Consider the following 26540-nt stretch of genomic DNA (forward strand, 5'->3'; position numbering starts at 1 on the left):
ATACTGGCCTACAACCCCACGGGCTGGCCAGAACAGAATGGTCAAATAACCAGCATACAAAAAGAAGATCTGCACAGGATATAACATCAGGAGCACTGGTGAAGCAATAAAACCCATCGAGCGTTCAGCAAGAGCAGGATGAAAAAGGTAAATTTTCTAGCACGGGGAGGGGACCAAAGGAATAACGGGCCGTATATGAGAATACAAGGGAGGGACCGCGGCAAGCCGCCATTTTATAAACACAACGTAAGAAAATGAAGCCATATAATCAAATCTAGCAAAGGACAGAAACAGAATCAGACCATCAAATAGCGACAGTGGCAACAGTCAATCGTGCTCACTCACCTCCGCCCCTACCCGAACAAAGAAGAAGTAATCAAAAAGCCCCATCTCAAAGACTATGCAATACGCACCCCAACGGAAAAAGGGGACCTCCATAAAGGAGGAAGGGAAAGAGGGAGAAAAAGACAACAAAAAGGAACACCCGCCAGACCATGCACCCCCAGGGGGAAAAACAGGACAATAAAACCGGCATGCGATGTAACAGAAACACGATACCAGAATAGGCAGCGAACCACAATCAGCCACACACCGGAAGAAGGACAGAAAACCCCCGGGGGAGATTCGAGGTGACAGAGTCCCGAAAAAGTGAATACACAAGAGCCATAGAACAAAAAAGGGGAAAATAAGGGGGGGAAAAGACCCCCCGACACAAACAGACCCCCCCCACCCACCCCTAAGCCCACCCTGCACCCCTGCAGAAGGCTACGGCCAACCCCCCCCGCAGCGTGCCTGTCGCCCTAAATGGAACCCGAAATTTAGTGGAGCAAGAAAAGTTGGAATTAAAAGACAAAAAAAGGGGGGGGGAAGGAAGGGAAAGAAAGAAGGGAGTAAAGACATACAAACATACACACGGGGGAGGGCCAAAGACAGGAGTAAACGCACCCATCCACCCGCCCGGGTTAAAGGTCCAAGTCCTCGGGAAGCCAAAGAGTATCAGGCCAAAGTCCAGGAGCACTAACCAGTTACACAGAAGCATATCAGGACACAGAGACCATCCAAACCGTTCATGAGCTACCGCATATAAGAGTCAGTTTCCATCAGCCCTGACCCTTTTTATCCAAAGCAGTAAGGGTCCGATCCAACGAGGACCCTGCCAGAAAGAACAGAAGGCAGGCAGCAGGAGAGTCCAACGGCAGTCCAAAAAAGTCACAGGAAGAAAAGCACGGAAGATCCAGGAAAATCACAGAATGTAGTAGACGATGCAGGCACAGTTCCAAGGATATGTCCATAAAAACCGACCCATCCGGGCCGGCACAGGAGACGTCATCGGGCAGTGGTGATTGAGAGGGACCAGGAGAATCATGTAAGTCCGGCAAAACAAAATCCAGCTCCCGGGCCAAGGGCAGAGGAGGCAGCACAGGAGGAGAAGGCGCCATCAGGTTGCGCACCTCCGGGGCGGCAGCCGGGGCCAAGTCCGCCAGGAGAGTACCAGCCACACCCCGCGATATCAATGCCTCATCCGGTCATGGGGGCCCGGGAGGCCCGCAGTGAGGAACCGTCTCCAGAGCCAGGAGTGGTGCGGCCACCGAGAGCCGCCAGGATAGCAGGATGTTCAAGATCCCCTTAAGTGCAGGAAAACCTTCACAGTATCCGACACCCGGGCCTTGCGGCGGGCCCCCAGTGCTCGTCCGGGCCCGGCCCAAACAAATGGGGATGGTCGCCATCTTGAGAGCCCGAACAGGCCGCGCGGCCAACAACCTCCGCCGGGGCGGCAGTCAAGCAGATGAAGTCCCGCCGACAGGCAGAAGAACACCCCGGACAGGAAGGGGGGCCACCAGAAGAAGGGGATTCGCCGGCCCCCCAATGTCGCCAGTCCCGTTCTCCGAGTCCGGGCGGCAAAGAACAAAGTGGCCGGACCGGAGAACAAAGGGGGAGGAAGCTGAACACACGAGGAACCCCAATAATGAAGGGCAGCGTCACCATCCAAGGCTGCCGCCACACAGGAGTCTCTCAGCCAGGAACCTCCGGCTCACACGAACAGCGGCCCTCCAATCACCTCCAGCGCGCCCCGAAGGGCAAGCCCGCAGGCTGCATCCGGCCCAGGAGCCGGGACGAAGAACCAGGCCAGTCCGCCCTCGAGTCCCGGGAATGGTCGGGGGCACTGCACCGGACCCACAGCAGCCAGGACAACCGGAACAAGTGGTAAGTGCCTGCAATGCGTCGTAGTAGTACCACACAGCAAGGAGGGCTTCCCGGGGCAGGATAAATGCAGGATAAATGTGAAAAACACAGGCGGGCGAACGGAGCCGAGCTAAAGCGCGGCCATCTCGGTCGCGAGCTAGGCTCCTCCCTCCAATTGTCCTTTTCTTAAAGCCTGGCTGCCCATGGGAAGACCCATCCTCATACCGTCCTATTTCCGTCCTATCTCCCTAATTAATTTTGAGCCTAAATTATTGGGTAATGTACTAGCTGATCACCTGCGGGCCTGTATACAGCACTTGACCCACCTAGACCAATCTGGTTTAATGCCATACGAGCCACCCGCCACAATATTCGCCGGGTTCATAACGCTATGGCATTGGCTCCAGAGTTGGGACGCCTCGCGGCCATACTTCTTGCCGATTTGCATCTCTCAGTTAGGAATATCTCTTCCAGCTTTTGGAGGCGGTTAATTTTGGCCCGCTCTTCCTGGCATACATTTGCCTATTTTATACGGAACCAATCGCCGCAGTGCAAATCGCTGGCCATCGCTCAGCCCCTTTTCCCAGCAGTCGCGGTACAAGGCAGGGATGCCACCTGTCCCCACTCTTATTTGCCCTAGCGGTGGAGCCCCTAGCGGTATGGGTTCACCGGGATCTAGTGCTTCGGGGCTTTGAATGGTCACTGTCGCAACCTGACTGTATTGCGCTATATGCGGACGATATCCTGTTTTTCATGACTGGCCCATGGATCTCGGGACCAGGCATCCTACAGATCCTCCAAGTCTTCAGCCAGACCACCGGGCTCCATACCAACCCCTCTAAGTCTGTACTGTTTCCCGTAAGTGGTCATCAAGGTAGAGGTACATGGGCGGCCCAGCTAACACATGCGACGGAGGAATTCCAGTACTTGGGTATCTTTATGTCTACTTGTCCAAAGATCTCATGGATGTGCAACATCAACCCACTGCTTGCCAGCCATTGAGATGAGACAACAATATGGTCATCTCTACCCCTCTAGCAGTATGGGAGCTCAGCGATTTTTATAATGGTCTCACTCCCCAGAGTGCTTTATCGATTATAAAATGTACTGGCCACATACCGCGATCATGGTTCGCGCAAATAAATGCTGTACATAACAAATTCCTGTGGGCTGGGGGGACAGTTCGGTTGGCGCTACAGACCTGTGTACAATCTACTTATTGCGGCATGCAGACATGTATTTGTACTATGCAGCCTCTCATTTATTGGTCATTAATGAATGGTGGTATAAGATACCAATGGATCCGGCGTTCGTACTAGAACGCCCAGCGATGGATAGGGTCCCCCTTCTTCAAGTACTATACAGCGCACAGAGCTTCCGCAAGTGGGACCTGGTAGGCATATCCACACTCTGGAATGTTATGAGGGGCACTACCTTAAAGTCCTTTCAACAGCTGCAGGAAGAATTCCAACTCCATAAAAAGCAATTCTACAAATACCTACAGCTGCATCATGCTCTCACCCCCATGCTTCTCACCCTGGACAATCTTGCAGAGTTTCACCCCCTGGAGGGCCGCCTCCTCATGGGCGACTTAGGAGCCCATAAAATCCGCCACGTCCCGAAACACAACATGCTGCACACTGTACTTTTCATTGTTACTAACACAGGTACTCAAACATACCCTTAAATGTATGTGGAATGGAAATGTCTACGCAAAGTTCTATTTGTTGTTATATATGCAAACCGTAGATAATGATGTTTACAAGCTTGGTACTTTTGCATCATCTTGTCTTCGCATTGTATGTGCCGGGCTGCAGCCCAAACTGTACCATAAAAAGTCAATAATTTTTTTTTTTTCATGTAGTATTTAAAGGCAATCATCTTTCATAAGAGTGGAATTTTTAAGCTTTGGAAAATGTTATTCAACACGCCTTTCTTTTTAAAATAGGAACATTGTTTGTTGCCGATGTAAATAACTTTGTTTTTGCAGAACACTAGCAAAGCTCAGGGGTCGGAGTCTTCAGAATAAGGCAAGGCCGTGTCCTCAGGGCTGCCCTAATCTAGCCATGACAGAGGATGCAAGAGCAGCTGCACTGGAAGGCACAGAACAGAGGGACTTAAAACACGTAGCCATCACAAAAAACAGCATGAATACAACTACTTCAAAGCAAAGGCTTTCTAGTGTGAATAATGGTTTTGTAAAGTTTAACTTTAGCTTTCTTTCTAAAAAAAATGGTGCAATTTGGAGAAAACGTATATAAAAAAGGGAAAGATCCGGGTATTTACAATTGCAGAGTTTGTGTCTCAGACAGGCCGACATCTTTAAGTATTTGCTACTCTGCTTTCCCTTTGCTTGTCAAATTAAAGACAGTGCCTCCATGTGGCCGGAGATGTCCTCTTTTGCCCACATCTCGTCGTACTCTCTAACAAGCTTCAATTTTGGATAATATGAGAGGAGTGGAGTGAGGTTCAAACCTGTCATTTTCACCATAAAAACAACTAGTGTTTATTAAAAAGATAAAATTGACTAACAAAGTGCCTTTGCCAACTTGTGGCTTAATTGCACGATAAAAGGTAAATGAGTTAGTAAGGAAGGAACTTTGATATTATGAAAATTATCTTTTGAATAAGCCAAGGAGAATTGAGTCGGTGCAGGTCTTCAGAGATTTCAAATATACTCTTATACAATATACTAAAGGCTCATTGCATCACAAATTCACTTGATGCCACTCAAAACCTGGGTCAAGTCAGATCTACTAATTGGTTCCCAATAAGTTAATTAGGTGCTTCATAACACATCCTGTTTTAGACTGGCTTCAACAATTGTCAAGATAGTGCATCCTATTAGCTGTGTACAAAGCAGCTGATGCAACCACACACTCTATGTGTACTTTGTCGATCGGCAGCCTCCGCTCTGACAATTTCTTCTGGTAAAGCTACTCACAACTAATTGATGCAAAATTTGCCAGTACCATAATGCATTACTGGTATGGCGGGTATCGTACTGAGGGCAACCACAGCGACTAAATATGTTTATCATTGGCTTAGACCAGTGGTTCCCAAAGTGTGCGCCGCGGCACCCAGGTGCGCCGTGATTAGAAGCCTAGGGTGCCGCCCCACCGCGCAGGATGTGGGTCATGGAAATTGCAGCCGCAATTCCTCCCCCTCCTTTGTGCTGCCAGGTCACCTGATACTCGCCCTCTGCATCTCAATGGCTCCATTAAGAGCTGCGCTCATCAGCCCCAGCGCCTTACCTGCTCCTGCTGCCCCAGTAGCGAGCTGCTCATTACTGGACAAGGGGACTCTGTAATTACTGCTTATGGGCCCAATGAGTGGTCACTCCCCAGATCAAGGGGGCCTTTGACCCTTGGTAGGTGACCTCGAACACATTCTCAAAGTGCTTCTTTTTATGTCCTCTAGAGCTTGGCCCAGGATGAGGACTATGCCCTGATGCAGCCGCACTCTACCAGCTTCTGTCTTTGCCTCAGTCCTCGTTGAGGGGTTATCACTCGTAACTGCTGCATGTTGGAGAGTGTGGTGTGTTGCCTTTCAGTTTCGTGTTCCTGCTCTGCTCCCACGAGGACGTACTGTGACGCCCTTGTGCGGCCTCGTTGTCCTACATATATGGTCCTGGGTGAGGGCCTCAATCCTGGCCTCATAAATCCCCCCAGTCTCCACTGTCTCATGTAGGCACACTGCGCACCGCGGAACACACACAGCTTCATAGATAGCGCTGTATAAAGCGCCTACCGGTTTTACGTCTTCAGAGGCTGTTTATGAATTTATGGTGGTGAGAAAAGTCTCTTGCGCAGTGCTCTTTGTAATTTTACTACGCCATCTGATTCAATACTCCCAAAAGCAGCACAAGGCCCCCTAACAAGTATTTGTTTGCAGTTTTATATAGCACAAACTCAACCTGAAGGCATCAGAGCACTTTACATTAGCACCAGTTGGGTTACAGACAGAACCATTAATTTTTAGGCACGGGGAGATTAAGTGATTTGCTCAGAATCATACGATGTTGCGCATCCCTGCTGAGACTAGAACCCAGTTTGCCAGCTTTAAAATGGGGCGCTCTAGTTGTTTAGCCACATCCTCTCCTGGTGACCCGTGAAATGAATGTCTGATGGTGAAACGTGGGTCCCACACCACTGTTCGGGCCCTCAATGCTATGTCATGCCACCTTGAGCCTATGACTGGATGTTTAGACGCCGGTGGGAGAAAGCACCCCCAGGGGTAGTGTAAAGTATTAGGTCTCTGATCTGTTCGTTTATTTTATTGTAGCCGTTCCTTGGGGAGCGCTCATCCCCCACGCCCCCTCCCCCACTCGCAAGTGGAGGATTGTTTTTCAGCGCCACGAGACCCCTGCAGGTCTCTGACAGAAATATATTTACTGAGAGACACGTCCTTCATTCATGGTGAAAAGGGAAACAGCAGGTGACATTTTTCCTTGAAGACAAATAACTCTTTCAGAGATGGGCATATCGTTTATTCTTTCACGATGATTTACTTAAAAACTTTAAAACTATTATTATTATTTTTCATTAGAAACTTTATGATGAGACTGAAAGAACTATAACGAGTCTCTTTGGAGTTACCGCAAAGGCAGTGAAGTGACTGCTACAGGGTTACATTTTTTTTTCATCCTGAGGCTAAAGACAAAAATGGAGAGCCCAATAGCGACCCGTCTTGACATCTGCTTTTTAGGACTGCACCGGCAGGACCCAGCCCACTTAAGATGGGATCTGGTGAGCCATCTTGGGTTCATCAGAGCCCACCCCAGGTAAACTTCTTGTAACGCCACAGAGCTCCTTGAGCCTTTCTTTAGCCTGGTTACTTTTAGTGGCAGTGGTTTATGCTACTCTATGATGGTGTTGTATGAATTGAGACGTACTTTATAAGATCTTTGTGATTCCAAATAAAGTTTTATGATGGTGATGGCTACTCTCTGAATCCTTCATCACGTCTAGGCTTGATTCTTCATGTAGACCAATGGATCCCAAAGTGTGCGCCGCGGCTCCCCGGTGTGCGGGTAAAAAAATGGTGGGGAGCAACAACCAACTGCCAATTAGGTCAAGGGAGCCACGCGTTAAAAAAGTTTGGGAACCACTGGCTTAGACAGTAGTGTTTACCTTGTGTGGATCGTATTTGACCACCTCTACTATGGGGCAACAAGCAGTTTGCTCTCACTTTAATTATTGGCAAGGCCTATGAAAGACATGCTAGGAGACTTCAGAACTTCCAAGCACAGGCTAAAAGCAGTACTAAAACTTGAAAGTATATCAAATCAGCAACTACCATAATGTGTTGCTGGCTGACTGGTGTTATACATCAAGTGCAGCCACAAATGTTAATAATATATTATCCTACTTTGCAACAAAGAACATCTTCTTGTTTAAAAGAGGTCCAGGAGTGTAGACGATAATCTCATGAATGCTTTGTAAATTGTATGCCAAGAAGACCATCTAGGGACAGCTTTTAATATTTTGATGGAATTGTTTTTAAGAGAGAATAGGGACATTGACCATTTCCATATCAATGTGTCCAACTTAAACATTGCAAAAGTGCATTTTGATTAAGGCACTGTATGTCACCCATCTTCTGTTGTTCAACTTCACTACATACTTTGCAACCCTCTGCATTGATTTTTCACACTGGAGAAAAAATGTTCCTGTGTCCCAGTCAGATAATAATGGAGTTGGTGAAATTATGACTCCCTGAGAGTTGGCTGATTGATATGTATAAACATTAAAGTTACCAGGGTTAGTTGGAGGAATTTCAGGTATTTCAACGTCTTTAGGTTCCGAGGAAGAGAATGGTGTTTCTTGGAAAGCTGAAAGAGAAAAACTCAAATGTGTGGTTAAATCCCAAGCCTCCCAGTTTGAGAGAGCCGTATTCCCATTTTGTGGAAAAGGCACGCTGGAAGTCTGCAGCAAAGCAGAAAGATGTCAGAAAAAGAAATATACATGGTTGCTATTGGAAAAAAAAATACTAGCGAATTCCAGCGGCATGCAGATCAGCAGAAGATAAAAAAGTTTGATGAATACAATGGATCTTCTAGGAAAATGGGACTCTTGAACAAAAGTGTTTACGAAAATTGGAAGAGAAATGAAGGTACTGGAAGATAGTTTGAAGCAGATGACCATAATCAGCACAGCCTAAGTTTTTTGTCTTTAAAGAGCAAACGTGAAGGCAAGCGCTTAAGCAAAGAATTTTGTTATGATGATATGAAGCAATCTCCATTGTGACGAGGTCCTGCGTGGGATTAAGAGTAGCACAGAGATTGAAATTACCCAACGTTGCCTTTGGTTGTTCTTCACTGCGAGAAGATTTAGGGGTGATAGTTTCTGGGATGTTTTGCCTGGTTGATGCTAGAAAAAATATACATCACGTAATCACAAATAGCAAGGATAAACAATAAATTGGACACTGTTAATGTCAATGCAGATCATATGTCGTAATATTTTCTTCTTTAGAAGAAAGTACGGATTGTAAACAATGAGATGTATTCCAAAAGCCTGCAATTGCTTTAATGAATAGTTGTTCATCTTTTCACAATATATATTAAAATATTTGGAAAATACTCAAAACATTAGGGTCCATTATGCAGAGAGTAGCAGGTGTGTGCTAGAGCATGTTCTGACCCTCCTCCATTTTCAAAGGGTAATGATGAGGGCAGAGTGCTGACTTGTAGCACACTTGGGCATTACCTGTCAAAAGGGTAGCTTTAGTGTTGACTTTACCAAGTGTCATATTGTAAAGTCTTCTTACTGTGGTTTCTTCTATCACATTTGTGGGAAAGAATCAGCGGCATGAAAGTTTCCAGCATCCTCTCGGACGTCAATGGAAGAAAGACTACTGGTGTCAAAGGTACTTAAAGAGCCAGTGGTAAATATGGGCTTCAGGTACCAATATTACCAAAGGAGCTGAAAGAGTGAAATTCATGTCTGCGTTCAGTCATGACATCTCATACCACTAGAGCAGTACAAAATACAGTTCCACCAGTGGCACCCGGCACAGGTAAGTGCGGTGAGGCAGGGCAGGGCACAGCGAGGGGAAGCTGACTGATGGTGGAATAGATGTTGTTTGTTTCTTAAACCATACCTATTCTGTTGCCCACCGGCTTCCCACTGCTCCTATCCCAATCCCCACCCTGCCCCCTCCCTGCGCCACTGTGCTAACCTGTGCCAGCCACCGCTGAGTTCCACAAAGGAAGAGTGGGCCATTCCATACTAGCGTGCAAGCTTTGACTAGGGTAGAAGGATCAATAATTGCACTTTTTATGCACTTTTCCGGGTTCAGCTCTATCACAGACATGTTATCGTCAGGATACTTCCATTCAGTTCCACATGAGCACATTTAAAACGGCTCGTGGTTTGCTTGTTATAGTTTGACAAAAATTCTATGTCAGGACCGGAGGCTTCAGATTATGCTTTTGTACCTTCTTCGCTGTATTTATTACAAAAGTCACAGCAGCCAAAAACAATCAAATAACAACAGCCCTACCTTAGAACAAAGGATATGGGCAAACAGAAACAAAGTCCATAAACCACAACTCCCATGAGTATTAGTAGGCAGTCCATAACATAGTCCTTTCTCAGTCTCCAGTGTAGCTATACAGGACGTCCCCTTCATGACCACTTCCTCTTTCTTCGCTGCTTCGCAGCCAGTTAAGTGGTTTTTGCCCTCTCTCCTCACATTTGGTTATGTTGGGGTTTGCTGGGCTCGCTTTTGCTTCAATTTGATTTGTTCATGTGTGCGGGGCTTTGCGGTGCGCTCCGTTTTTCTTTACAGAGCCCCCTTAGGTCGCGGGAGCCTTTTCTGCTCCTACGCGACTTTGCCTTTGTCTCGGCCGTCTCCGGCCGCTAGAGGGTGCTGTTCCGTCTCGTTCTCCTCGGCGCGGTTTCCGCTGGTGGAATCGCGCTGAGGAGAACGTTTCTGGCGCGCTGCTCCCTGTCACCTCACCTTGACGCTCGAATTGAGCCTGTATTGCCCCGCATTTCTTGTCATTGCTTACGCCCCGGCGGGGGTCTGTATTGCGGCGTGACCGCGTTGCCGCCTGCGGGCGTTTTAAGGCACTCTGTGTCCTCTGCTTCCTGAGTGAGTCTAGCGCGCTGGGAGGTGACTGTGGCCCGGTCCTGTCAGGAGGGCCTGCGCGCTAGTGGGGTGGGTGCCCCCCTGATTCCCCGGTTCCACTGGGCCCCTGATTTTGGCAGCAGTGCTCTGCCCCTGTAATTCTCCTGGTTTTAACCAGTGATTCCCCAGATTGCCCCGGCTCATTCTTTCTCCATTCAGTCCTTAGGGGTACTGGTCAGCTAGGGGTGATGGGTGATGAATATTACGAGGAGGAGGAGTCGCAGGGCTACCTCAACGACGATGAGTTCTACCAAGCTGTAGACAGCTCGATTTATAGGTGTGTCACTGAAATTGTGGGGCCTATGGAAGACCGCCTCTCTGCCCGTATTACCCAGGAATGTGAGAGGGTCGCTCAGGCGCACCTTGGGGTGCCTGCTGGGTCTTCCGCCCCGTCGGGGTCTACTCCCCCGGCCCCTAAGAAACCCTGTCGGGAGGCGGTGCCGGGCGGTTCGCATGGTGTGGACAAGGACGCCTTTGAGAGGTTGCGTGACGCATTCCTAGCTAAGGCACTGGATCCCGCGCCTGCGCCTTCACCGGCCCCGGGCCCTTCGGGCTCCGCTGGCACTGCTCCTCTGTCTCCTGCGCCTACCTCCCCGGTGGACACTGATGATGAGGATGGGTCGGAGCGTTCTTGGCGCCCTTCGGGCTCTGCCGCCGAGCTCCCTCGGGATACCTCTGGGATGTTGGACCCGGATGAAATTATGCATCCGCGGTCCGCTGCCTGGGCTCCCGGGGAGAAAGTGGCGAAGTTCGTTGCTGGTCGCCTCCGCAAGCCCCTGGAGAAGGAGGCGAGGAGCTGTTTGCGCGGGGAGTGCCCTAGGCCTACATTGGAGGGTAAGGTAGCCTTGACCCCGGAGTTGGACCCGAAGATGGCCACATTTTTGGCTACATTCGTTAAGGATCCCCGCAAAGGTATTGACCGCTCCTGGCGTGCTTGCCAAGACAAGCTCTTGGATGCCATTGGTCCCATTACTAAGATTTTGGACATGGCGGAGGAGGCCAAGGAGTCCGGGGCGGCCATCTCCCCTGAAGTCCTCTCTAACTGGGCGCAGAGGGTGGTAGTTTTCCTAGGAAACGCGAATTGCGCGTTGTCTACCGAGCGTAGACGGTCCCTCCTAATCAAGCTGGACCCTAAGCTGGGCGATTTAGCCTCTTCGGAAGCCGGAGCTGTCGCCCAGGGTGGTCTCTTTGGGGAACCATTTATTAAGGAACTGGGGAAGTTTGTTAATACTTTCACGTCCCTGGATAGGGCCCAGTCCAGTATCAAGAAGGTGTTCCACCAACGTTTCTCTAGAGGGGCCGGTCGCGGAGGGGGCCGCGCGACCGGCCGTGGTGGTCCGCAAGCGACCAACAGGAATCAAGGCTCCGGACGAGGGCAGTTTAACTCCTCTCAGAACTACAACACCTTCTATCCCACCAGAGGACAGCGCTTCCGTGGCCGTGGTGGATTCAACAATGGTGCCGGCAACACCTCTAAAGGTAGGTCTCATTTCGGCGGTCGAGGTCCGCGTGGGGGGACGGTTGGATTTGTTTCCAGACGCTTGGGCCGCTCTCACAACGGACGCTTGGGTCTTGCAAACAATACGGGGTTTCCATGTGGAATTCTACGACCAACCCCGCCAAGACAGGCCTCCCCTCCCTATCGTTTTCTCTCGTGCGGACGCACTTCTGGTAGACGAGGAGGTGTCGGATCTGTTACGCAAGGGCGCCATTTGCCCTTCGGTTCGACACCCGGCAGGTTTCTTGAGCAATTTGTTCCTTGTGGACAAACCGGACGGGGGAAGCGTCCGGTGATCAACCTCAAAGAGTTCAACGGTTGGTTGATCTACCGGCATTTCAAGATGGAGGGTATCCATCTTCTGAGGGACGTCTTGCTTCCCAACGATTGGATGGTGCGGTTAGATCTCAAGGATACGTACCTGGTGGTGCCCATTCATCCCCCGCACCGGCGCTTTCTGCAGTTCCGGTGGGGAACTCAGGTGTTCGAGTTTACCGCCCTTCCTTTCGGACTTTCTTCAGCGCCTTGGTGTTTCACCAAGCTCCTTCGGCCGGCGGTGGAGTTTTTGCGAAGCCAAGGTGTCCGGATGATAGTCTATTTGGACGACATCCTGTTGATGGCGCAGTGCCCGGTACAGTTAGACCTTCAGCTCCGCCGGACGGTGTCCCTACTCCAGAATCTGGGGTTTGTTATCAACAGCGAGAAGTCTGTTCTGGTGCCGTCCCAGACGGTGGTATTCCTCGGGTTTACTGTGGATTCCGTGCGGTGTACCTTGAGTCTCCCGCCCACGAAGTTGGGAAAAATCCGGCACATCCTCCGCCAGACGATCTTGCGATCGCACACCTCTCTCCGTCAGATTGCCCGGGTGGTGGGCCTACTATCGTCCTCCATCCAGGCAATCTTTCCGGGGCCCCTGCATTATCGCGCCCTTCAGCGCCTCAAGGCGCATCATCTCAGGAGAGGTCTGACGTACGATCAGGTGGTTCTCCTGTCGGACGAAGTGAAGGAGGAGATGCGCTGGTGGCTTGCTCACATGGAGGCCTGGAATGGCCGGGCAATTTTCGGACCTGTCCCCGACTTGGTGATAGAGTCCGACGCCAGCCGGGACGGTTGGGGCGCCCGTTGTGGGGAGTTTTCCACAGGCGGCGCCTGGTCTTTCGAGGAGCAGGAGCTCCATATCAATTGCCTGGAACTGCTGGCCGGGTCCTTTGCGGTTCGTTGCTGGACCAAGGACACGGTCCGTTCCTGCGTCTTGTTGCGCATGGACAATGTCTCGGCGGTGCGCTACGTCAATCGCCTGGGGGGTCCTCGTTCCAAGGCCCTTTCGGACTTGGCGAAGGACTTTTGGAATTACTGCCTGGCACATCAGGTGTCAGTGACGGCCGAATACTTGCCGGGTCGGGACAATCAGGTTGCGGATTGGCATTCCCGTTACCTGCGGGACTCCAGTCAGTGGAAACTGGATCCTCGGGTGTTCGGCTGCCTGAATGCCGCCTGGGGCCCGTTCTCGGTGGACCTCTTTGCATCTCGTCTGGATTTCCAGCTCCCGCGCTTCTTCAGTTGGAGGCCGGATCCTCTTGCGGAGGCCACGGATGCTTTCCTCCAGAACTGGAGCGTGGAGAAGTCTTACGGTTTCCCTCCGTTCTCAATGATACTGAGGGCGGCGGCCCACCTTCGCCGCCAACGGGCGGACGTAGTCCTGGTGACTCCGTGGTGGAGGTCTCAAGTTTGGTTTCCGGTTCTACTGGAACTTTCTTGGGATTTTCCAATCCTACTCCCCCGGTTTCCGCGGCTTCTTCTCAACGCGGACGGGGATCCCCATCATCTGCTCACTCAGAGCTCCCTTCACCTCATGGCGTGGAGGCTTTCGGGCGACGTTGGTCGCTCCCGGGCCTTTCGAGACCGGCTGAGAGTTTCCTCTCAAAGGCCTGGGCGGGCAGCACCACGAAACGTTATCGGTCTGCCTGGAATAAATGGTCACGTTGGTGTCTTCGACGGGACTTGGATCCCGTGGTCGCGGGTGTTGTTCCAGTGCTGAACTACTTGGCAGAATCGGCTTCGGCCGGGTTAGCTTATCGTACTATCAATGCGATGAGGTCGGCGATTTCGGCGGGCCACCAACCGATTGCTGGTGTGCCGCTGGGTGAACATCCTTTCGTGTGTCGCCTCTTACGGGGAATTCGCCTTTCCCTGCCCCCAGAACCGCGTTATTCGGTTCTTTGGGATGTTAATCTCGTTCTGAACCTTTTTTTGTCATGGTCTCAGAATAGGTATCTGTCATTGAAGGAGCTTTCAGCGAAGTTGGCGATGCTTCTATGTCTGGTGTCGTGCAGACGGGTGTCCGATGTTCGCGCCCTGGATGTCACGGCGAGAGTTTTTTCCCCTGATGGGGTGGTCTTCACGCTGGGACGTCGCACGAAGTGTGGCTCGCGCACGATTTCCTACCCATGCTTCGTGGATGCTCCCAAGTTGTGTGTGGTCCAGTGTTTGAAGGCCTATGAGGATCTGACCTTGGAACTTCGTCCTCCGGGCGAAAGACAGTTGCTAATCGCGCTGCAAAAGCCGCACAAGGCTGTCTCTTCTCCCACCATCGCCAGATGGGTGCGGTGGGTAATGCAGGAAGCAGGCATTGACACTCAGCAGTTTGGTGCTCATTCAGCTAGAGGAGCCATGGCTTCGAAGGCGTTCTCGTTAGGAGCTCGCTTGGAGGATTTGATGCGAGCTGCGGATTGGTCCTCGGACCCCACGTTTAAGAGGTTTTACTTTAAACCGGTGGTTGACATTGCTCATTTGGTGGTGAGTAAGCTTTAAACTAGCATAATCTGAAGCCTCCGGTCCTGACATAGAATCGAAATTTGCCTAGCAGTGTAACGGTAAGTTTCAATTCTATTAAGGACACGGAGGCGAGGATTATCCCGCCCGGTCTCCTGCGGTGATTCCCACCCGTACTGCAGTAAGTACTCAGGTTTTCCAGTCTTATGCTGTTGGGACTTGACTGTGTTGCTTTGTTTGTACTTTGGATGCCCCTTCACTGCTGACGCTGTGGTACTTTTCTTGATAGGAAATGATGGTGCCAAGCAGGATCAGTGATGAGTTTGCGTGCCTCGCGCGAAGAAAGAGGAAGTGGTCATGAAGGGGACGTCCTGTATAGCTACACTGGAGACTGAGAAAGGACTATGTTATGGACTGCCTACTAATACTCATGGGAGTTGTGGTTTATGGACTTTGTTTCTGTTTGCCCATATCCTTTGTTCTAAGGTAGGGCTGTTGTTATTTGATTGTTTTTGGCTGCTGTGACTTTTGTAATAAATACAGCGAAGAAGGTACAAAAGCATAATCCTCGCCTCCGTGTCCTTAATAGAATTGAAACTTACCGTTACACTGCTAGGCAAATTTCGATTCCACTCCATTGTCCCATATAAACTAAATCACTTGACTCCAGATGTTTTAGATACCAGTGTTCAGAGATATGTTTTGGGATTCTTCATAATGACAAATTAAGTATCATAGATCAGTAATTAACCCCTCCCATGCTGATGACGAGCTCAGCTCGTCATCAGCCACGGTGCTCGTGTGCTAATGATGAGTTGAGTTCCTCATGGCCATTAGAACGCTCACACGGGGGGTTAATTCCCCTGCTGTGCTGAGCGTTCTAAGGAACGGGCGTGGCCGTGACGGGCTCAGCTCATCATTAGCACATGAGCACGGTGGCTGATGACGAGCTGAGCTCGTCATCAGCATCGAGGCGATGCGCGCGCTCCTCCCGCCCCACAGCACAGCGGGGGAATTACCCCCGCAGAGAAGCGGTTAATGCTATACATCTCAGGTATCTGTGGAGGATTTTCCTGTATCACCAAAAGCTGAAACATGAATGGCTGCCACAGCGAGTAATTAGTGTAAAATTGAATTCCATTCTATTTTATTGTAGCGTTTCTCGTTGAGGTCATAAAACTCTTTCAAAGCAGTCGGGTGAGTGATTACTATATCTGTAGTACAAGGACGGGAAAAGGGTACTGCTAATAGTCAAATCGATTAGTGTAGAGTTTTGTTGCAATGGGTCAGGCCCGAGACTATGCTCTTGTATCTCTTTACTTCTAGCACAATTGTCACTAAAAACGATCCATTGCAATGTGTCCGGGCATGAAGCATTCAAGCAAAGAGATGCGGCCCACCCTCTTTCGTTCAATGACTGGTTGAGAATGTGACGTTCCTTAACTTAGTCTTTGTTCAGCATGGCCTTTGGCTTGTCTATGCTATATCTATTCAATGTTCCTCATGAAATTTTGAGTCCCACTCCAAGTTAGAATCCAGGTGAGGGGCTGGGCACCGTGCCTTGGAGAGTGCAGGCGGGGACTTGAAGTCCAGATGCAAATTTGCCCTACTCCACTCTGTCCCATGTCTTGGAAAGCCACAAAGTAAAGTGAAATAGGTGACAGGTGACCAGTGAAGCAAGTAGTTACATGACGAATGTGTGGGCAAACATGAAGGAGACCTTTTGGGGGTTTGCCATATAGCATAGTGAGGTCCAAAACAGCATCAGTTCCTTATTATCCTGTCCTCATCTCAAAAGAAGTGTTAAGGTTGTCCTTTTTCTGCCAACTGCTCCTGCCCCTCTTCCATATGTCTAATCCCTGTTAATTGACCACTTGTAGACAACACCCCTGCCTCCCGAGGCCCAGAGGCCAGGTCATCGTCTTCCAGAGAACAGGGGTTTTAACTCATCAGGAATGAGTACTGCGCGTCTAGAGGTGAGAGGAGTTACAAAACTGGTTCTAAGCCAGTTTTGGCTCAGACAGTACAAAGTACATTATTACAAAGTTACTTTTCAAACATAATTATAAAAAAGCTGATTTAATCATAAATTTACATTTTTGAAAACTGAGTAGAAAATACCTTAGATTAATTTTTCCTGCAGTTTCCTGTGTGGAGCTCCAGATTAAGAATTTTAATTATATACACGCTTGTACATGGAGTATGTAGTGTAAACGCACAGATTAAAACAGCTTTTTAGCCTTCAATTACTGATAGGGAACACTATTTTAATGTGTTACTTTTTATGTTTTAGGCACCATGCCTTGTGAGCTTACAAGACACACTTATTGTTGGACTTGGCTCTTTTTTGCAGGGTCTTCCCTGAAATTTTTGCCTTCCTCCTGTATTTTGTCTGACCTGTTTGTGTTGGTTTTATGACTCTGAGAATTTTACCACTGCTGATCAGTGCTAAAGTGCATATGCTCTTGCTATGGTAAATTGATGTATGGATAAGTGATGCCATGATTGGTTGGTTTGGTTTACTTGTCAAGCCCTAGTACAGTGCACTGAGTATGCCCAGGGCTTGTAAACCAAATGATGCTGGTGGGCTTGCAGCACTGATTGTGCCACCCACAGACGCAGCCTGTAAAGTGTGTCTCAGGTCTGCCATTGCAGAACCTGTGTGCAGAGTGGTACTGCCCCGCTGACTGGGCAAGCCCACCCACTTGCCAGTCCCTAAACCTTCTCTTTTCTGCATATTAGTCACACCTATGTTAGGCCCAAGGGCAGGGTGCATTGTAGGCAAAAGGTAGAACATGCCCTGGTGTGTGTGGCATATCCTAATAGTGAATTAAAGCTATTTTCGGTTTTCACTATTGCAAGGCACTGTTCCCCATAGGCCAGAATGGGCAGATTGATTATTACACCTTATAATCTTAACTGACTAACGGAATTAGGTAGAAATCGAGTGTAGTATGCCTGAACTCAGAATGATTAAATACATCTTTTAGTGACATTGGTTTTAATATTCTGTGTTTGAAAATACCACTTTTAGAAAGTAGGTATTTTCTTGTTTAACCATTCAGGCCTGCCTCTGCTAGGTTGTGTGTTCCTTGTCTGGAGTTTGAGTGAAAGGGGCTGGGAGATTCCAGGAGACAGGGTGGGTCAGCACAGGGCTGAATAGAGAGATCTGCATGCAGATGGGAGGGAGGAGTTGCACCTGGGACATGAATAGGGCTGTGCCTTCCCTCCACAATGCTGTATCCACCTCCTGTGGTGCATCTGATGTCCCAGCCCTGTACTGTGAAAGGAAAGAAGGAGTCATGTAAACAGAGTGCTCCAGGACTGACCAGAATTGGTTTGGACTAGGCAAAGACCTCTCTGCCTTCAGAGAACAAAGAGAAACTGTGTATAAAAAGGGGGATCAAGTCCCCAGAACTTTAGATCACTTTTAGGAAACAAGAAGAAACCTTTGTTGAGGAGAGGAACCAGAGAGACTGAGGGATTGGCCTGGAGTAGTTGCCTGACTGCCAAAGAGAGGAGAACAGACTTTTGTGCTACTTTCATTCAACATGTGAAGTAACTCCAAGGGCTTGAGATAGAGCTTGCCTCCTGCTGATGTCTCAGGGACAACAGACTTCACCCAACAGCTCCCCAAGAGTTCTTTGGAAGTGCCTGCAGTTGTGCTGGGCTTTCCGAGGGACTGCATGTCACAAGGAGCTGGAAGTGCGACTCACGAAGAAGAAGCGTGTCGCTGAACTGGCGCTGTCACTTCACAATGCGAAAGCGCCTTGCATTGCCGGAGAAGAGGATCGACGTCGCACCAGACGGCACCGCATCATCGGAGAAGCGTGTCTCAGCTGCTGTCGTCGCATCGCTGGGAAAGCGTGTCTCCGCTGCAGCTGTCGCATCGTTGCCGAAGCGCCTCGCATCGCCTGAGAAGGGGATCGACATCGCATCAGACGCCGCTGCACCACCGGGAAGCGTGTCGCCGGGCCTGTCGCGGCTCAGAAGAATCGTTGAATCGCCACATGGCCATCGGGCGTGCACGCATCGTGTTGCATCAAGGAGAAGACGCCATTTTGTTCATTGCTCTGGATCTTCATCGCATCACGGCGTTGCAAGCCGCATCGCCGCAGAAGCGCAGTAAGAAACCGATGCATCACCTCCCCACGCCTAGAAGAACCAACGCATCCCCTACGCATCAGTAGGGAACCGGCGCCTCTCCGTTCTTGCGTGTAAGGAACCAACACATCACCTTCCCTGCAACACTTTCGTTGTATAGCGTTAGGCATCCTAAGGTATATTGAACTCAAAGTGTTGCATCTTACATCTTAAGAGAACTAAGCTAATTCTACCATTTTTAAAGTACAGTATTGTGGATTTTTGTCGTTTGTGGTCTTGTGTTAAGTCTATATAAAAATATTTATTTTTATACTACAACTTGTGTGAGGTCCATCTGTAGTGTTGTCACTGGGTTACTGTATTTGTTCACAAATGCGTTACACACTGCCTCTGAGATAAGCCTGCATGGTCGTGCCAAGCTACCAAGGGGTTGAGCGGGGGTTATTGTAGCAGTGTAACCCCTTACCCTGACTAGACGCAAGGGTCCCTATTTGATCATAGGTACCTACCTCTGCCAACTAGAGACCCCCAAATCTAACACTTAGGGAGTGGCTTAATGTATAAAATAGGTTTTCATACATAATAAATCTTCCTTTCCTATCCAAGTATCATTGTAGTGGGTTTAAACTGAATCCCAGCATAGCTCAATGGTGCTTTCGGCAGCCATTTAGTTTTTTCATATATGCAGGTGCTGAAAAAACACACTGCAGTTCACATATGACATTTAACTCCTATACCATTGGTGCATTTTCTGTGCCCTTTACATGGCCTCACAGGAAGATTAATTAATGCAATTGGATTAAACCAATTTTTACAGTACCATGTTCCAGCCTGAACACGCACTGTGGCACTCAATACCATGGAACCCAGAGTGACAATACCAGTGCAAATAAGGTCCAGAAAAAGGCAAACAATCGGACTGCAAATGCTGAAAAAGTGGACTTTGTACCTCCTGTTATTACATTGGCACACATTGCGCAATAAGGCTCTCACATTACAGGTGGAGCATATGCATCACCATACACTCAATATACACATACTATCTAATTGGAAGCTGAGTATTTTGGCCCGGCAGTGCTAGTTAGTGATTCTGATGAGATGGTCTTAAACAAAGGGGAAGCAAGAGGGTTTCTTTAAAGTCTTGAAGGGAAGAAATCAGACATGAGTTGGAGGATTCTGACTTAAATAAAAAACAGTTTGCTGCAATGTTCCTTCCATGCTGCTATCTTGGGTTTCCTGGCTAGCTGTACATTGGGTTGCACAGGCAGTGGTCTTCTCCCTTGAAAGTGTCAGTCAGAGGTGGAGGAGTGATACAGCATCTCTGGATTGGGTAAGAACTCACACTTTCACCTCCAGTGTTAAAGCCCTTGCACATGGAAGAACCTTGGAGATAAGGAGGAGCAACAGAAGAAGGAGGCCAGGTCTACACCATGGTTGAAACCTTGTCTGGCTTTTAAGGACTCAGGACTTGTAATTCTTGGACGTTTTATGGAATCCGTTGAAAGAGCTACTGACTTAAGCCTCCTGCGTCCTTTTCAGGGCAGGTATAAGGGGAATTGGCTGGGGACACTCAAGGAAGAGGGTTTCCTTACTCCTTTGTGGACTATCCCTTCCTATTTCAAACTAATAAGTCCTATAAGACACTGTACATTAAAGCTTACAATGCTGTGCATGACATTTTTATTTTCGATTCCCTACTTCTCCTGGTCATCAGTGCTATTACATGGCTTTAATGTGATAACTTGTTTTGATGATTTATTCACATTTTTAAGTGATTAATTACATATTCTATTTTGCTTTTGGGAGCAATTATGCAATTTCAGGTAGCGCCTCTTTCAAATCTTTCCTAAATTACAACAGCTTGATTAGTACCTCTTCTAATTTTTTTGAAAATGTTTTATATTTTTTTTAGCTTTAGCCTAAATTTTACAATAAAGTTTTGAATGACGACCCCTAGGACGATAAGTAAGAGAAGAATGAGCCTGCTTAGAAAGAGACTCAGAAAAAAAATGAATTATTAAGCAGTGAAAATCAGGTTGGACACCATCCACGAAAATGTACATTGAAGACTCTGAATCAGATTTATCAAGACTCTGCACCTCTAAAAAGTCAGATAAAGTGACTCAAAGTGGCACAGAGTCTTTAAAGTGCCTTTATCTTCCAGGCAGAAAATAGATTTGTAGAAAAGTGCCCTTTTTGTAGTGCAATGTTTTGTGCTACCTAAAGCAGAGCTTTCCAAACTTTTCATGTTGGTGACTCACTTTTTAGACATGCATCATTCGCGATTTCAGGACGTGTGCCTGTTCCTGAGGACCCAGGAGTAGGTGGCAATGCGGGCGAGCACCTTGACAAATGTGTGACAACAGGGGCTCACCCCTCCCGGGAACAGATAGGCAAGGAATTTAGCGTAAATAACGTACAAGCACAGCAGTGGACCAAAATTATGTCAGTTCACAAAGCATATAAGGCACACCTTGGAGAGTGTGCAAAAAATGCGTTAACTCGTGGTTAAAAATCTTTTACCACTCACTTTTTTCACTTTTACCTATATTTATTGTAAAGGGGTCCTGAAGAAAGCTCCTTTAATTTTTCATCAGAGCTGAAACATGTAGACAAAGGATAATTAAGATACATATTACGAGTCTTACAATATTATCCACTCATAATTTTTTAATATACCCTGGGCCACTGGGAATACAGTAATGATTAGTGAGTTTCCCAGAGGTATTTTTAAACCACACCAATTAATCACTTTCACAAAACATCAAAAAACCAGCTCCACTGTAGTCAGGTGTCGCAGTACAGCTGAGTAGCATTTGGCTACTGAGCTGGGAACCCGAAGATGAAGCATGACACCAACTAGGTTGGTGTGTGAGGGTTCTTTTAGCATACCCTTGTAGTGCCAGACACTACAGTGTTGACCAGCAATTTCACTGTGGACGGTCTAAGTTGTTTATTTTATAATTACCTGGGGACAAGGATGGCCCGCACTCTGTCCTAACTCTCTCCTGTGTTTTTCTCATTCATGGAATATTTGTCAAGTCTTTCATCCGAAGAAGATACTTTTGTCAGCTTTGCACACAGAGTTGCTCCACAGTACAGCATTTTCCGCACAGATTGAAGAACCAATTTGGATGAACTAATCTGCAATCCTAGATCAAAAACACCGTTCATGTTGGTGTTTTTGAGAAGTGTTGACTGTGACTGGCCAGTTGTCCATTTATTGACAGACCAAGATAGCGCCTATCTTAACAGCTCTTACCACTGTCATGCAGTTGAAAAGCAGCAGTGGGACAGATGCAAGTCACAATTATGCCTCATGCCTGAATAAGAAATTTCCTGTGGTCTTTGACAGTAAAAGGAAAAAGTGAAAGTAAGGAGTACGAGACATCTACATACATTGGACAATCTCATTGATGTAGCCAGGGAAAAATATGATTGAGTGCCACCATTCTCGATTGGTCAACTTTGCCTAAGTATCAGTCAATATTCCAGATTTTAACCTTTTTTTTTCTACTAGAAACTAGCTAGAACCACTTTGTAATTCTTAAGTTTGGGAACCAGCCCCACTGCATTCTTGAGCAAGGAACTAAAACTCTTACCTACTTCTGCACCACAAACTTCACCAGGTATGACGCCCACTGGTGCAGCACCTCCACGGTGTGTAGCCTTACATCAGTTCGGTCAGGCCGGCTGGGATCTTTATGCTCATAGTGGCAGTAGCACCCGGGCGTCTCTGCGCCCTGGGGCTCAGACAGACAGCGGAGCCCGGCAACGCTCGGGCGGCCACCAGACTGTGCTCCCCCGCTGTTCCTCCTTGTCCCTCGGCTAGCACTCCTGTCAGAACCGCGCCGTACCGAGCGCCGGGAACGGGGAGGGGAGGCGGACTACGCATGCATTGCACGTGGCAAAGGCAACGAGGCAGCGTGCATACGCTCACCTAATGGCCTCCCTCTCCTTTCTCTGCGTACTCTGCATAACTAACATGTACATGAATATGCCTCGTCTAGTCGTTGTCGTCATGTGACACACCCACACATGGCAGGTGACACAGTACCGTGTTGCAACACAGAGTTTGGAAAGCTTTGACCTAAAGGGTCGTTCGATGGGTGGTAAATAGGTGCTACAGGACAACCTTAGGTTTTAACACAAAAAAATTGATTGATTGGACTTTGCATAAAAAATCACCCCTCCTTGAGACATGCTCAAATATGGAGAAATTTGTTTTTTATTTTTTCTTAAATTTTACGGATTTAATGTGTGCTGCACTGTACAGTACACAACCAATGTATGAATTGTTTTATGAAATGTCTAGGCATAGGATTCTGAACTGGACTTATACCCTTCCAGTACAAAACCTATGCTCGACAGCACATATACTGTAGTGCACAGGTGTGTGAAGCACTAGGCAGCCTTAAGGAGCACAAACACACAGGAATATTTAGTGAGCATGGCTCTATGTGTCTCTCTCCCCCTAGCACAATGCAGTACAGCAACTTTGGTTGCTGAGCTTCGTTGTGCTACTTTTTGTAAATATGGCTTATTGTCCCACCACCTATTTCAGGGTCTATTATCACTTGAAGAATTCTGACTGAGTCTAAACATTATATGAAGCCCAGCTCCAAATGAGTCTAGGTTATATAAGGAGCAGAACAATGCTTGACTGTGAGCTCTGGAAGAAAATAAGCAACACCAGCAGTAAATCTTTAACTCTGCACAATGCCAGAAACAAAGCCCTGAATCAGTCTGGTATAGTCAGAAGCAGCTTTCAGTAAGTTTTATTAGCTGTACACCTTTGAGTAGCCCCCGCACCTGCGCGCCTGAGTGGTACTAAACCTGGCAGATATTTGGCAGCCACTGGCAACCCCAGAACACGGCCTATCCCTGCTGACGAGGGGTGATACCCCGAAACACGTGTCCAGGGATGGCGAAGACAACGAAGATAGCAGAGAATCAAAAGAAGATGCATCGCGGAACACGTAACTACATGAACCAGAGTCCTTAGGGGCGATAAAGCCGGTGTGTGAGTAGTGTGCGACCCCACCCCCATTTGTAATGTTAAAGCTCCCTTGAGCAGTTGGCTGACGAGCCTGGGACCCCGCACCTGCGCGCCTGAGTGGCACTAAGCCTGGCAGATATTTGGCAGCCACCGGCAACCCCAGAACACGGCCTATCCCTGCTGACGAGGGGTGATACCCCGAAACACGTGTCCAGGGATGGCGAAGACAGCGAAGATAGCAGAGAATCGAAAGAAGATGCATCGCGGAACACGTAACTACATTAACCAGAGTCCTAAGGGGCGATACCGCCGGTGTGTGAGTAGTGTGCGACCCCACCCCCATTTGTAATGTTAAAGCTCCCTTGAGCAGTTGGCTGACGAGCCTGGGACCCCGCACCTGCGCGCCTGAGTGGTACTAAACCTGGCAGATATTTGGCAGCCACCGGCAACCCCAGAACACGGCCTATCCCTGCTGACGAGGGGTGATACCACGAAACACGTGTCCAGGGATGGCAAAGACAGCGAAGATAGCAGAGAATCGAAAGAAGATGCATTGCGGAACACGTAACTACAATAACCAGAGTCCTTAGGGGCGATACCGCCCGTGTGTGAGTAGTGTGCGACCACACCCCCATTTGTAATGTTAAAGCTCCCTTGAGCAGTTGGCTGACGAGCCTGGGACCCCGCACCTGCGCGCCTGAGTGGTACTAAACCTGGCAGAAATTTGGCAGCCACCGGCAACCCCAGAACACGGCCTATCCCTGCTGACGAGGGGTGATACCCCGAAACACGTGTCCAGGGATGGCGAAGACAGCGAAGATAGCAGAGAATCAAAAGAAGATGCATCGCGGAACACGTAACTACATTATCCAGAGTCCTTAGGGGCGATACCGCCGGTATGTGAGTAGTGTGCGACCCCACCCCCATTTGTCACCTTTGAGTAGGTCTGGCTATATTATCCACAGTAACACATGAGACACATTTCAGACATTTTAAGGACGAGCTACAGAAAGGTGAATATTTAAAGCATGTATCTTGTATTCGACCTATGAATGTTCCTAATTATTGTAGCACTTTCTTTGCTTGTAGAGTTTTGAGAAATAAAATGCAATAAAAAAAATCTTGAGCTGGCAGGTCATGTGTGGCAGTTGTGAGACACCCTTGCATTCTCCACACTGCATTAAGCCATGCCTTGGGCATTTCCTCCTGTAGGTAATTCAACTTATAGTATGCATTAATTAAGGAAAGGATGTACTGAATAGCATTTATAATTTATTAGGATGTTAATCGTATTACATTAAAATTTCTTTATTTATTCTACTATCAAACAATGAAAACAAGCTAAAGGTATTTTCTTGAATCAACTGGCAATTCTAGGTTATCCAAGGGGTATCCCTTACAAAAAAAACTTTATGTTTTTTAAAAGAACCCTCATGCACCAACCTAGTCGGTGAGATGCATAATCATAGTGTTCCCACCAGGGGGCCGAATGCCACCTGGATGTGCTACGATGCCTGATTACAGCAGAGCTGGGTTTTTTCTTTTTATGAGAACGTGATAAATTAAAACTACCTCCTGGATACTAAATTGATTTATTGTGCAGTTCCTGGGTTTGGATTAAAAGGTTCGTTTAGACGTATGTGAGCAAAACTGATCTCGTATGTCCCTTAAAAAGGTTTTGTGAAAAGTGCTCAAAAAATTTAAATGGTCTACATGTGTCAGCCAATACTAGCCCAATAGGTTGGCTTTCTTCAGAACCAAAAATCTCAAGTTGAATTCTCAGCCTGAGTTTGTGAAAATGAAGCATGCCACCAACTAGGTGGCCTTGTATGGCTTGACAAATCCTATTCAGTGTTTGCGTCGCCCTTGCGTCCCCTTTCGTGGCGTGGCGCAAGGGTGGTGCAAAACCTTGATAAATATACCCCAGCATATATATATGTATGCTCATGGATTGTAAATATAAGTTGTGTGTGAACACTTAAAAGTTACATACATTACGATTTTTTCCATGTGAATGAGTAATTCATGCTTGGGTAAAAATGTGAGTATTTGCCCGACCGTTGTGACAAACCTCGAAGTTTCAGATTAGATGAAATGCGAGTTAAGCTTCAAAGCAGCATTAGATTCAGTGCCCTCAATCTGTAGGGACATCTGATCACATTGAGATATATTAAGTGCAGTGCAAACTCTGCATGGTTAGAACCTTACACACAGTACCGGATATATTGACCCGTTCAAAAATCATATTGTCGTTTCCGGAAAGATGACAGGTTCCAGAGCTTCTCACGTATTGTAGATTGACTTTCATTTGTCAGATTATAGCGAACCAGAGGCAGTGGTGGATCATCTGTTGTAATCAATGGGCTCTGCCCCACAATTTAAGAACTGTTGCCGCTGTGAAAGCTGGACCTGACTCACACTAAGGGCAGTAGCTCTGGTCTGTGCATGTGGCAGGGGTGTGCGAGACAGTTTTCACAGGCAGTGCAAAGGAAGCACCAGACACTTTGCTATCCAGTGGTGTTAGCTTGATATCATTTGGGACTAGGAGAAAGGTGGTGCCAGGACAGGAAAGTAGAGTCTCCTCTTCCTCCGGGTACTGAGGAAGTAGCCAGCGGGAGCAGGCACTTTTCCATAGGCCCACTCAGTCACCACAAATGCCCCGAAACATCTTGGTTTCCCATGCGGAGTTACTAGGAAGCAGTATTAGGGTGAGTGACTTCAAAATTTGACAGCTTCTGCATCATTAGGGTTCAGTGGCAAGAGGGTATTTGGGCTGCAGCTTGTCACAGCAAGAGGACTGCACCGAAACATTGCCAAAATGGCCGCTGCTCCACGCACGTGAAGACA

The 26540-nt window shown here is 48.1% G+C and overlaps 1 protein-coding gene across 4 annotated transcripts in view; it reads right to left on the minus strand.

Moving 5' to 3' along the window:
- The window catches only part of ABI3BP (ABI family member 3 binding protein), a 2192437-nt gene that overhangs the window by 487112 nt on the left and 1678785 nt on the right, over nt 1-26540 (minus strand). For all 4 annotated transcript variants that reach the window (XM_078657771.1, XM_078657774.1, XM_078657775.1 and 1 more), the window contains 2 exons: nt 8478-8555; nt 7943-8017 (listed from right to left, as the gene is read on the minus strand). In XM_078657771.1, the coding sequence (XP_078513897.1) occupies nt 7943-8017; nt 8478-8555 (153 nt within the window). The remainder of the gene's footprint in view (nt 1-7942; nt 8018-8477; nt 8556-26540) is intronic.

Source organism: Lissotriton helveticus, chromosome 8 (genome assembly GCF_964261635.1).
Source record: "Lissotriton helveticus chromosome 8, aLisHel1.1, whole genome shotgun sequence".
NCBI lineage: Eukaryota > Metazoa > Chordata > Amphibia > Caudata > Salamandridae > Lissotriton > Lissotriton helveticus.